We start from the raw sequence: 14122 nt of genomic DNA, 5'->3' as shown, positions 1-14122 counted from the left end.
CCGCTGAAACGAAATGAGACTTAATCGCTGTAAAACCATTAATTCCCACTTTTGTAAGAAACACATACAGTATCCCATACACCTGGCAGTATCATCAACATCATGCAGTTCCTGGACCAGCTGTGCTATGATGGAAATGATGATTTTTATTAATTCAATGCCTATGGATCCAGACTTTTGGTACACCTTGCAGGTAACTATATATTCTGATCCCAGGCAAGCAGGTCTCCCTCCATTGTAACATCTACCCAATGCGTTGTTGGGCAGACAAATCAAACAAGGCTGCAGTGTATTTTTAAAACCTAAATCTGCAGATAAATTTCACGGATCACAACTTATCTCTCACACATCCGCAACAGATTAGTTTTGCCAGTCACTTTTATGGCTTAAGAATATATAGATAAGCATAACAAATGTGTACCTGGTTTGTAAGTCAGTCTTACAGAATTCTATTTTAGCTGTAACCTCCCTGGCGGTATTTCCGAGTGTAGCTCGGGGTAAAGTTTCAGTAGCACAAGCGGTAATCCCCGAGCTACACTCAGGCTTACCATGCAGCTTTGCTCCGCGATCCCTCGATCACTTACCTTGTCCTGCGCTCCCGCGATGTCCCTCCTGCAGTGTCCGCGGCAATGTAATCCGGCCGATGCCAGCATCTGTCATCTGGGTTCCGTCCCCTGCGAGCGTTGGGACATACGGGGGACGGAACGGCGGGAAATTTGAAAATGACAAAAAGTGACATTCACTAAATACACTAAAATCACATAGTAAAACATTACTGTATCAAACCATTTCACATACATTTTGTCCCGAGTGCTTTGTCCTGTGCCCTGCCTGCATTTTTACAGTTCTTTCTGCCTGGAAACTGAGAAACGTCCATGGCGTCCAAAAAGCGTCCCTTTAGGTCAAAAGTGGTTTTAGACCAGCTAGAGAACAGCGATAGTAAATCAGAACCACTTGCAGAATTGAGTGATAATGATTCGTGGGGAAATTCATCATCAGACACTGAAACGATTTTGCGACTTTGCTCAGTGATGTGCAAACTTGGTGCTATATTTCCAATTTCAGTGTTTTTGGTTTGATTATATTATTGAATTAAATTTATTATTATTATTATATTATTTTTTATGATTATTTATTAAATTAGAATTTATGATTTTGTGTTTCAAGTTTTATCATCTGCGGGATGTTTACTAGACTCTTGTTCGGACAGATTTCAGTGAGTTATTCCTAAAAATTACAGGCCTACAATAAAAAAAATACATATTTCCATGCAAAAAAATGTAACGCTTTGAGCACAGAAATATGGACATAATCAGACCGCTAGGGAGGTTATTGCGGTAAAGTGTAGTTTTAGTACATTTGTATTGTGTTGAACAGTATGGAATAAGATGGCTTTTTTTTTATTACATGAGCAAATGTATAAAAAGAAAACTGTGGAAAGGAAAAGAAAGGTAAAAGTGTTGGCCAAAGCAACCAATAAAGTTATAGCTATTTGTTTGTAATGAAGGTTAACGTGGTTGTAAACCCTTATGTATGTCCAGTGAATTGACTGACCTCAGGTGATACACAGAGAAGAAGCAAATCCTCCTACATAAATTGTACCTGTTGACCTGTAGTGTTCTCTTCTCTACATCAGTACAAAGTGTTACATTTATAAAGATTGTCTGAGGATTCAGAAAAAAGGAGGCGGAGAGCTGAAATTACACACTGCAGAACTCAGTGAGAGGAGCTCTGAGCTTTGATAGGAATGAAGAGACACACCCTCTCCACACAGCACACAGGCTGAGTCTGTCAATCAGCTGGAGCTCCCTCCAATGTCACCAACGCCAACTAGGCAGCAGACAGAAATGCCACTTATTGCTTTTAATTGAAACAGCTACACTCTATAGAGGGATATGCCTTGTTCATATTTCATGTCTGAGGTTTACAACCAGTTTAAATGATGAAAGGAAAGACCTGGTACATTGCTATGGGGAACATCATTTTTTCTATTTTCTCTGTTTTTAATAAATGAGTCCGTATGTGTTTGGCCCGATTACCCGCCTCCCCTTGCTGTTGGACACCCAGCGGTCCATTAAATGGTTTGCTAAATGCTTTATTCATATTTATAATACTTTGTCCAGAAATCCAGTGGAATGTATTCTCATGGTTTCTGGTTTCCAGTTAGAGGCTATAAAAATGCAAATGTTGATCAGATGAAGAAACAAACAAAACTCTATTTGGCATCTGCCCCAGTCATGTCGCACAAGAATGAGTCCATGACGTTGGATATGCAGCCTGGAAGTCTGCTCCCAATGATAATGGCGCCTTTTACTGAGTGTTTCTCAATGCTCCCAGCAAGGGTCATGTGTACAGGGAAATCAATACAACGCAGATATGTCAGGTTGGTGTGTGTTATAGACAGATGGGGAAGCTTGCAGCATTTATTACATGGGGAGATAGATATCAAGATGTTAACCAATGCTGATCAGCATTCTTCAAACAACAGCATTTAAAGGAATACGCAGGGTGCCACTTCTAAAGTCTCCTTTGGAAAATGCTAGTTCCCTGGCTGTCATGCTCCAAATGCTTAGTGCTTTCTGAGTCGCTGATTTGGAACAAGTTTGCAGATCTGGAGTTCTGACTTAATTTGCTGCATACTTTTTGCAGATCTGCAATTCAGTGGTAAATTCAGCGACAGCCAGATCAGTAGCAATTTTAAAAGGAGTGGTCAGCAATAGCCTGTATCAGAACAGGGCCGAGAGGATCCTTGGAAGATGTGCAAAGGGGAAAGGGGGGTAGCCTCTGTAGTATCCTGACCATTGTGCGGGACCAAGCTGTCAAAATGGTAAATACAAACACACTTTCCTTCTAGTTATGGGACTTTAAACATGCCAAAATTGTACCAAAATATGCTCCACTGTTAACATTCCACTGTTATTAACAGTTAAAACAAGCACGATTTTAAACGTAGTACCATACATTTTACATGTATATTAGAATATAGATACATATATTAGAATATAGATACATACAACTTATTTCCATGTGTTTCACAGTCAATTGCTATGTATTCCCCTCCATTCAATAGTGAGGCTCCCAGATGAAAATTAGGGTCCACTCAGAGGAAACAATGTAATAATTACGACACTTTTCATGGGTACCCAGTTTAGTTTTTCTTGGACCATAGGTGGTAACCTTAGGACTAGTGGTTCTCTGTTTACCTACACTGACCAGGCCACTGTATGTGCAAACTCCATCTATCTCATCATGAAAGGTTGGGGGGGGGGAGGTCAGTTTGATACTGGCTTGGTTTTGGCTTTTGGTTTTGGTTTTGGGCAGTTTGGTATTGGCTTGGGTTCCTGAACATCTTGTCCCAACACTGACATTCTTTTTTTTGGGGACAAAGAATAGTTGAGCACAACTTGTAGCTTACCTGCCTTCCATTGTGAAAAGGAGAATTTTGTTTTAGGCAAACTGTACATATACAGAACATACTATGTGCTAACCACTGTAGGTCATTTAGTGCCATATCTTTGATTCCATTCACACTTGTATGACTTTTCATGAGACTTTGGACACAAAGTCGTCTGACAAGTCACAGCCTATGTATTTCAATGGAAGCCATTCAAATCTATGCGTCTTAAAGTCGTAGTGACTTTAAAAAGGTTCCTGCACTACTTTGATGTGACTTTCATGTGACTTAAGTGCCATAAATTGCAATGTCAGCTCTCAAAAGTCTCATGAAAGTTGCATCCTAATGGTATTAATGCGGCAGGTTTGCAAAAGTCAAAGCCAAAGTCAACACCCAAAGTCACACCTATCCAAAGTGGCATCAAAGTCGCAATGGAAATCGCACGACTTTGAAGTCGCACAAGTGTAAATGATGCCTTACTATATCAGATTCATAACAATCGTGAAGTTATGCCTTAACCTCTTCCCATCTGGCCCATGCCAATAAACGGCCGGACGGGAGCATTACCAATGCATCCATTGCCTGTGGGCACTCTGTGGGCGCTGCGATCTCTGCTGGTGGACACAGCAGAACACAGATGGCTGTATGAGACCGCTGTGTGAGGTCCCAATTCATGTGATCCCTGATTGGCCAATCAGTGATCACATGAACAGTAGTAACATGATGTCACTTCCTGACATCATTGCTTACTACTAGTGAAATCTGTGAATGATCACAGTGATCACATGGTACAGGGCTATTCACAACAGCCTTGTACCATTTGACAAGCTGTGACCAATCACAGCTCTCACATTATTTCTCAATCATTTCTCACAGAGAGAAGGAGAAATGATTGCTTTTGCAGCCTTTATGGGAGTAAAAGCAATCTGTGTAAAAAAAATGTAAAACAATTTTCAGCACCCCCCACAAGTAGTACAGTGTCACTATGGTGACACTTTACTGCTAGGGTGACAGTATGTAAAAAAAACAAAAACAGAAATAATAATATTAAATAAATTAAATAAAAGTTTGGAAAATTATAATTTTTTTTTATAAACTGATTTTTATTTTTATTTTTACCCAAAAGATAGCTGAATACGTTTTGGCCAAGATTTATGAAGAAAGATTATTTATTTGCAAAAATTTTATAAGAAAAACACTTTTTTTTCAAAATGTTTGGTCTTTTCTCATTTATATAGCAAAAAAATTAAAATCCCAGTGGTGAATAAATACCACCAAAAGAAAGTTTTATCTGTCTCAAAAAAATGCTAAAATTTCATTTGGGTACAGTGTTGCATGACCGCGCAATTGTCATTCAAACTGTGATAGCGCTGAAAATTGGCCTGGACTGGAAGGGGGTGAAAGTGTCCGGACTTGAAGTGGTTAAACGAGGATCTATTCAAAAATATAACACAAATTATTGATAGATTTAGGTTTTCTGGATCTGCTAATGAAGGAATTGCACCAATGAGACACCACAACATTGTCTTCTGTAATGGAGGAGATTTGTCCAGCCCTTTAATACCGTTTGTTTTTTGCTGTCCTGGAAATGGTGCCTTTATTCTTTCTTTCATTTATTTTTTTCACCCAGACATGGATGAATGTCGGCAAAGGCCAAGTCCATGTGCCAATGGACGATGCGAGAACACCGTGGGCAGTTACCGATGTGCATGTTCTGCAGGTTTCAGCACCAATCCACAAGGCACAGAGTGTACAGGTGAGACATTCACTGGAATTCTGGACTGACAGATCTCATAAATACACTAATTACAGATTATAGAAATCACAGGCATCCCTAATACCAGACTGCACAACACACATACTCTCTAACCCCCAAACTGTACATCCCATAGCAGGGGCGGACTGACAACTTATGGGGGCCCCGGGCAATAGGGGATCATGGGGCCCCTGTGTCCTTGCCCAAACTCAAAAAAGCCTATGAAAAAGGTACCAGGGGCATCTCATGAGGCCCCCTACTGACCCCGGGCCCTCGGGCAGTGCCCGAGTTTCCAAATGGTCAGTCCGCCCCTGTCCCAAAGTGTATAGGCCACACGTATTCTCTAATTCCTGAGTATATGGACCTCTAATGGCAAAATGAACAGTGTGTGAGGATGAGGTCTCATTCACACCTACAGCAGCCCTTGCTGCCCCTCTGAAAAGCAATCTGTGGTAGACTGCTTTTCAGAGGGCATGGAGCAATGTCTGCCAGGCATTCAGGAGGCGATATTGGATACAGCCTGTTCGGCTGTCAATTTTCAGTCTGGCTCTTTCAATTTATTATTCGGTTGGGAGGGTAGTAACAGGGCCACTAACAGAGCTAAATTCTGCCCATTGATTAGAAAGGAACCAAAATTCTCACAGTCTATGGCCACCCTTATTCTATAAAGTCCAGAGTCCACAGGCCAGCCAAGCAAGATGTTTGAATTCTAGAAGTCTATATAGATTTTATATATTTGATTATATTTAGATACCTTTGTCATATTTAGGAAATCAGTTTAGAGTGCCAGTAAATGTGCATAAAATTGCTCTGAAGATGATGTCCATCTAAAATTGTTTTTTTCTGTAAGCTTTTTTCACAATAGCAATTATGTGCTTAACAGACAAACACGTACATTGGGGTCGATTTACTGAAGGTAGATACACTGTGCAGTTGCACTCATTTTCTCCAGAGTTTAGTGAATGTGATTCCATCAACCAATCATTTGCAAGCAAAAATGCTGTTTTTTTTAATTTTCTTTATGCCCTGACTGGATATTTTGGTAAGCTTCACCGCATTTATTAAGCTCTGGGGAAAATGAGTGCAATTGCACTTCCAAAGTGCACAATCGATTTGCCTTTAGCAAATCAACCTGATAGGGTAACTGTGAAAAAGCAATAGGTGCGAACAAGCATAATTTAGAGATTAGATATTTGCACTGTGCAGAAAATCAGGGTAATCCGACTTTAGGGCCCATTCACTCCATCAGCTGCGCTAGAATGCAGTGGCAGGTATTCGATAGGATGAAATCGGTGTTGATCCCAGCGCATCACACTGCTTACTTGTTTAATGCGATCTATATTGAAAGGTCATAAAACTGCCATTTCAGTAAGGTCTATTGGCCACAGCGTGGTGTTGGACAGTAGCTACTGTGGTACCACGCTGTGCTAAAAAAAATAAAGCTGCTGTACTTTTTTTTTCACTGCACACCACTGCAATTCGCTGGCCTGATGGGAAACAAGGCATTTTGCCTTGCCTTGTGCTGTGACTGTGCTGGGCAAGGTTTGTTACTCTGTTACCGCTCTTTACTGAAAGAATTACTTAAGAATCTGAGTTTGTTAGCTAACATTTATCATTCACATCTCCAACATTGTGACACAGAGCTTTGTATGCTGCCTGGTTTATTAAAACTCTCTTCCTTCCAGACATCGATGAGTGTAATAGCGGGCAACAACTCTGCACCAATGGAAGGTGTGAGAACACGCCTGGCAGCTACCGGTGTGTCTGCCCATCGGGTTTCAGCCTTAACGCACAGGGCAAGGCTTGTGTAGGTAATGTATCTGCAAGCAAAGTATGCTGATTTCATATTTACAAGAACTGTGGCTAAATGATGAGAAGTAAGGCAAGAGTTGTACACTAGTCTGTGTGTTACTTACACCTGTGCTCTAAGCAATATGCACTCCTGAGCCCTTAGCCTTGTAAGATGCATACTCCTGAGCCCCACACGTGTGCAATGTGTACTTCTGAGCCCTACAACCTATAAAGTATGCTCTCATGAACTCTGATCCTTGTGCAGCATACACTCGAGCCCTGCACTATATGCGATACAGACTCCTGAGACCTGCACTCTATGCGATACAGACTCCTGAGACCTGCACTGTATGCGATACAGACTCCTGAGACCTGCACTCTATGCGATACAGACTCCTGAGTTTTTCACTCTATGCAATACAGACTCCTGAGATCTGCACTCTATACGATACAGACTCCTAAGACCTGTACTCTATGCGATACAGACTCCTGAGCCCTGCACTCTATGCAATACAGACTCCTGAGTCCTGCGCTCTATACGATACAGACTCCTAAGACCCGCACTCTATGCGATACAGACTCCTGAACCTGCACTGTATGCGATACAGACTCCTGAGACCTGCACTCTATGCAATACAGACTCCTAAGTCCTATACTCTATGCGATACAGACTCCTGAGACCTGCACTCTGTACGATACAGACTCCTGAGACCTGCACTCTATGCAATACAGACTCCTAAGCCCTGTACTCTATGCGATACAGACTCCTGAGACCTGCACTCTGTACGATACAGACTCCTAAGACCTGCACTTTATGCGATACGGACTCCTGAGCCCTGCACTGTATGCGATACAGACTCCTGAGACCTGCACTGTATGCGATACAGACTCCTGAGACCTGCACTCTATGCAATACAGACTACTAAGCCCTGTACTCTATGCGATACAGACTCCTGAGACCTGCACTCTATGCGATACAGACTCCTGAGACCTGCACTCTATGCGATACAGACTCCTGAGACCTGCACTGTATGCGATACAGACTCCTGAGACCTGCACTCTATGCAATACAGACTCCTAAGCCCTGTACTCTATGTGATACAGACTCCTGAGTTTTTCACTCTATGCAATACAGACTCCTGTAGCTTGCACATTTGTGCATTATGCACTTCTGAGCTCTGCATCTTGTGCAACATGCCCTCACGAACCCTGCTCCCTGTGCAACATTCACTCCTGAGCCCTGCACCCTATGCAATATGGACTCCTGGGCCCTGCACCCTATTGGATACAGACTCCTCAGCCCTGCACACTGTGCAATATGCCCTCTTGTGCTCCACACCCTGTACAACATGCACTCATGAGCCCTGCTCCCTGTGCAACATTCACTCCCAAGGCCTACACCCTATGTGATAAGGACTCCTGAGCTCTGCAACCTGTGTGATACCGACTCCTGAGCCCTGCACCCCATGCAATATGGACTCCTGAGCCCTACACACTGTGCAATACGCACTTCTGTGCTTCAGACCCTGTACAACATGAAATCATGAGTTCTCCTTCCTGGGCAACATACGCTCCTTAGCCCTGCATCCTGTGTAATACAAACCCCTGAGCCCTACACCCTGTGCAGTATGGACTCCTGAGCCATGCACCCTATGTGATACGGACTCCTGAGCCCTGTACATTGTGCAATACACACTCCTGTGCTCCAGACCCTGTACAACATGCACTCATGAGTTCTGCTTCCTGTGCACGCATGCACTCCTTATTCCTGCACCCTGTGTAATACAGACCCCTGGACCCTACACTCTATAGAGTATGGACTCCTGAGCCGTGCACCCTATAATATATAGGGACTCCTGAGCTGTGCACTCTGTGCAACATCCACTCCTCAGCCCTGCTACCTATGTAACACGCACTTCTTAGTTCTGCACCCTTTGTGACATACACTCCAGAGCTCTGCACCCAGGCCCGGTGGGCTTAAGATGACCGGGCCACACAGCGGGAGGTAAGCGGCAAATGCAGTCTGGACGGGGCTAATTACAATCCACAGCCACCGCTCACCTCCCGCTGTGCGGCTATGCCCAAAGCAGGGCCGACAGGAGGTGCGGCAGTGACGGCTCCTGAAGACCAGCAGGAATAGCCGCTGACAAAGGGACACCTCCTTGGCCGGCCACTGCACTGAAGGGAGAATGGTGGCCTCTCTTCCTCACCCGTGGCCGCCGACACACTGTGACAGGTTTGTAGCGGTAGTGGATGGGCTGTCTCTTTGATGGATGGGCTGTCTCTTTGATGGAGGAGCTGTCTCTTTGCTGGATGGGCTGTCTCTTTGCTGGATGGGCTGTATCTTTCCTGGAGGAGCTGTCTCTTTGCTGGAGGAGCTGTCTCTTTGCTGGAGAAGCTTTCTCTTTGCTGCATGGGCTGTCTCTTTGCTGGACCAGCTGTCTCTTTCCTGGAGGAGCTGTCTCTTTGCTGGATGAGCTGTCTCTTTGCTGGAGGGGCTCTCTCTTTGCTGGATGAGCTACAGCTGTCTCTTTGCTGGACGGCTGTCTCTTTGCTGGATGGGCTGTCTCTTTGCTGGATGAGCTGTCTGTTTGCTGGAGAAGATGTCTCTTTGCTGGATGGGCTGTCTCTTTGCTGGATGGGCTGTCTCTTTCCTGGAGGAGCTGTCTCTTTGCTGGATGAGCTGCCTCTTTGCTGGAGGGGCTGTCTCTTTGCTGGATGAGCTACGGCTGTCTCTTTGCTGGAATGGCTGTCTCTGTTGGATGGGCTGTCTTTTTTCTGGACAGTCTGTCTCTTTGCTGGACTGGGCTGTCTCTTGCCCAGTTGGGTCCAGCAAAGAGACATCCCAATCCAGCAAAGAGACAGTCCAGTCCAAGAAGGGACATCCCCATTCAGCAAAGAGACATCCCTGTCCAGCAAAGAGACGTTCTAATCCAGCAAAGAGACAGCCAAGTCCAAGAAGAAACATCCCCATCCAGCAAAGAGACATCCCTTCTTTGTTCTATAGGGATATCCCTTTGCTGGATTGGGCCATCTCTTTGAATATATAGGGGGTACTGTGACTAGATCTCTAGGGGCATTGTAATGTAAAGGGGCACTGTGATATAAAGGAAACTGCACTGTAAAGGGGCAATGTAATCGATACAGTGTCCCTTTACAGTGCAGTCCCCTTTATATCACAGTGCCCCTTTATATTACAGTGCAGAGGACCGACTCCGTGAATATTCCATCACTAACTGCCCCCGCAAATGCCCTTGCACACACCCCCTCAGAAATTGGCTGCTCAGTCTAAAATGCCCAGGCTTATATTTTGTCGCAGTCCGGGCCTGTCTGCACCCTATGCAATATGAACTCATTGAGCCTGGACTGTGTCACTTGACTGCTCTCTGGGGAGGGGGGTTGAGTACTTGCACCTATTCTCTAAGAAAAAAAAGCCCTGATAATTATATATGTCAGAATTCTTTAGATCTTTTACCACCACAGATGGTAAAGTTTGTTTTGTCTTTTACATGTGGATGAGTATTAATACCATTGGATGAAAAAAAAACCTTAATGGCTTGTTATTTTTCTCAGAATGCACTCTGGCAATGTTTACAGAGTTTGTTTAAATGCAAGTTGTTCAGTACTGCAGGTAATTACAGAGGGCCCTGTGTTTGTTCTTGTTTATGATCACTTCATAGTAATCTTCCCCCCATCTTTGTAGATATTGATGAGTGCCGCCTGACTCCCAGACGCCTGTGCCTGAATGGCCGATGTGAGAACACACCTGGAAGTTACCGCTGCGTCTGTCTGGCAGGGTATACTGCCAATGCACAGGGCACCGACTGCCAAGGTGGGCATGATATTAAATGGCACTGAGGAGGTTAAAAAATATCCTAAAATAATTATTTATTAGAATTATATGCTGCACAAAGAATATGTTCACCCTAACAGATATAGGTTCTGTAAACTGCTGCATCCATTAACTATACAATACAGAGGTTGCACAGGCAGTCCAACTCCTCCAGAATGGCACATCAATACGTGACATTGCAAGGAGGTTTGTTGTGTCTCCCAGCACAGTCTCAAGAGCATGGAGGAGATTTCAGGAGACAGGTAGTTATTCTAGGAGAACTGGAAAGGGCCGCAGAAGGTCCTTAACCCATCAGCAGGTCCAGTATCTGTTCATTTGTGCAAGGAGGAACAGTATGAGCACTGCGAGAGCCCTACAAAATTACCTCCAGCAGGCCACTTGTGTGAATGTCTCTGGCCAAACAATCAGAAACAGATTTCATGAGGGTGGCCTGAGGGCCCAACATCCTCTAGTGGGCCCTGTGCTCACTGCCCAGCACCATAGAGCTCGATTGACATTTGCCATTGAACACCAGAATTGGCAGGTCTGCCACTGGCACCCTGTACTTTTCACAGATGATAGCAGGTTCACCCTGATCACATGTGACAGACGTGAAAGGGTCTGGAGAAGCTGTGGAGAATGTTATGCTGCCTGTAACATGGTTCAGCATGACTGTTTTGGTGGTGGGTCAGTGATGGTCTGGGGAGGCATATCCATGGAAGGACGCACAGACCTCTACAGGCTAGACAATGGAACCCTGACTGCCATTAGGTATCGGGATGAAATCCTTGGACCCACTGTCAGACCCTACGCTGGTTCAGTGGGCCCTCAGTTCCTCCTGGTGCACAACAATGCTCTGCCTCATGTGGTGAGAGTATGCAGGTAGTTCCTGGAGGATGAAGGTATTGATATCATTGAATGGCCCATACGCTTGCCTGACCTAAATCCAATAGAACACCTCTGGGATATCATGTTTCAGTCCATCCGATGCAGCCAGGTTGCACCCCAGAGCTCCAGGAGCTCAGTGATGCCCTGGTCCAGATCTGGGGTGAAATACCCCAGGAAACCATCCTTCGTCTCATTAGCAGCATGCCCCAATGTTGTCAGGCATGCATACAAGCAGGTGGGGGCCATACAAACTACTGAGCACCAATTTTAGTTGCTGAAATTACATTTCAGAAAAATGGACTAACCTGCTGCATCATTTTTTCACTTTGATTTTCGGGGTGTCTTTGAGTCCAGTCCTCTGTAGGTTGATAATTTTAATTTCCATCAAATGATGGGGTATCCTTACGTTTCTAATACATTACCCAGTCCACATCAGTACAGATATCCAGCAGGAGATTTTTCCCCATTGAGATCTGATGTGTTTTCAAAGTGTTCCTTTAATTTGTTAATAAGCTGCTGTGTGTGCAGTAATGGACTGCAATAGCATTAACTACATACAGTAAGTTGCACTCTGTTCTGGCAGCATACGGGCAACTTCCCATCTGTTGGAACTAGAGAGAGTTGAGTTGATTGCCACCATTCAGGAGAAGCCTTTAGAAGAGACTCCATTTAGGAGAAGCCTTGTATTTTATCAGTGAATGCAAGGCTTACTGTGATTGGCTAAGGTGGAGAGGTGGGTGGATGGCATCATGGTTTCCACCTTGACCAATCAGAGGAAGCCTTGTATTCATTCCTAAAAATACAAGGCTTGTCTTGAATTGAGAAGTACTCAGCCCGAGCCACTTTAATTCTGGCAGTAGATGTAAAGTGCCTGTACTGCTGTGGGGACAGAATGCTGCTGTTTGTAGCTAATGCTACTACTGTACAACCCATTACAGCACACACAGCGGCTGCATCGTTCCCTAATGGGAATAGTTTGTTTGGGCTAGCTTAGCGACAAACTGTTTATTGTAAAATTGAACCTTGCACTCTATCTTAAATTTCAAGTTAATCCTGGTCGAGAGCTCATACAAGGTTGAAGACTCTAGAAATTGTTTTCTTTACATCAAAGTTATCCTTTAATCATTTCAACCACATTAACACAGTGATCTTCCTACAGACATCGATGAGTGTCGGCAAACACCACGTCCTTGTGGATCCGGCAGATGCTTAAATACACCTGGCAGTTTCCGCTGCTCTTGTCCTGTTGGTTATCGGCTGAACCCACAAGGCAGTGACTGCATTGGTAAGGTTATATGGTCACGTTTTATTGCCGATGGCACATCTGAGAATTTAGTGAAGTAGATGTATAAAATGTATGTCTGATTTTTTGTCAAAAGGCTTGTATTGCTTTATAACATATCAGTTACCCTAGACTGCCCAGATAAGTGCTCTCAAAGGGGTGTTATCTTCTTTAACAAAATTTACATGGCAAGCAGCCTTTCATAGAGGAACTGTCTAATTCAACATTTTACTCAGTATCACAATGGGTGACAAATATGACAATAGTGAGGTCTGACAATCTCCAAACTCCGTAGGGAGAATGAGGAAGTGGGGCTGAATTATAATGCCACCCTCATTCAAAAGCTGGCAGAAAACTTAAAATCTCCTATCTTTGCTTAACCAGCCATGGGAGTTAGCACATTTGACAAAAAGCAGTCAGAAGTGACACAGAGGCATCATAAACCTTAATTAGCCTAGGGTCTTTGAAGACCTTGGTCGATGGTCAAGTTACGGTCTTCAGAGACCTTGGTTGCTGGTCAAGTTGTAAATTGTAAGATGTGCGGTCTAGGAGTACACATCTATGAAGGTGGGATATTGACCTATAACTGAACTTCCTATAGTCAAACTTCATACATATTCCATCATTTCTGTGGAAAAGTAGTTACCTTCCTAAAAAGTGGTTCATAAGGCTAGTAAGACCCATTAGACCTCCTAGGAGAAATATACTTGTACATCATATACTGTCTATACTATGTTTCACCTAATAACCGATATGCTGGTTTGAGTGTGAACCTTTATCCTATGGAAATATGGACTTGCCCCAGATAGTTTGCATAAAGAGGTGGTTTTGCTGGTCATTATAAAACACTCACGCACACCAACAACATACCTCAAACCTATTGATTCGGTGTGGTAGCTCTACACTACTCTGGCCAGAGGTGCAAAAAGATAGCTGAACAAGCAGCTCTGTCATGGTACGTGGCCTACCACTTTATGGCTGAGTTGCTGTTGTTCCCGGTTGCTTCCACTTTGTTATAATACCACTAACAGTTGACCGTGGAATATTTAGTAGCAAGGAAATGTCATGGATGGACTTAATGCACAGGAGGCAGCCTATCATGGTACACGCTTGAATTCACTGAGCTCCTGAGAGCGACCCATTCTTTAAAAAATGTTTGTAGAAGCAGTCTGCATGCCT

The 14122-nt window shown here is 43.9% G+C and overlaps 1 protein-coding gene across 1 annotated transcript in view; it reads left to right on the top strand.

The window, feature by feature from the left end:
• The window catches only part of LTBP4 (latent transforming growth factor beta binding protein 4), a 248222-nt gene that overhangs the window by 185561 nt on the left and 48539 nt on the right, over window positions 1–14122 (top strand). The window contains exons 15-18 of the mRNA XM_089659117.1: window positions 5025–5150; window positions 6836–6961; window positions 10645–10773; window positions 12821–12946. Of these exons, the coding sequence (XP_089515243.1) occupies window positions 5025–5150; window positions 6836–6961; window positions 10645–10773; window positions 12821–12946 (507 nt within the window). The remainder of the gene's footprint in view (window positions 1–5024; window positions 5151–6835; window positions 6962–10644; window positions 10774–12820; window positions 12947–14122) is intronic.

Source organism: Staurois parvus, unplaced genomic scaffold, assembly GCF_062004578.1.
Source record: "Staurois parvus isolate SC_StPar_1 unplaced genomic scaffold, SC_StPar_1.0 ptg001133l, whole genome shotgun sequence".
In the NCBI taxonomy this organism is placed as follows: domain Eukaryota; kingdom Metazoa; phylum Chordata; class Amphibia; order Anura; family Ranidae; genus Staurois; species Staurois parvus.
Note: the sequence above shows the minus strand (reverse complement) of the source record. Positions and strands in the feature narration are given on the sequence as shown.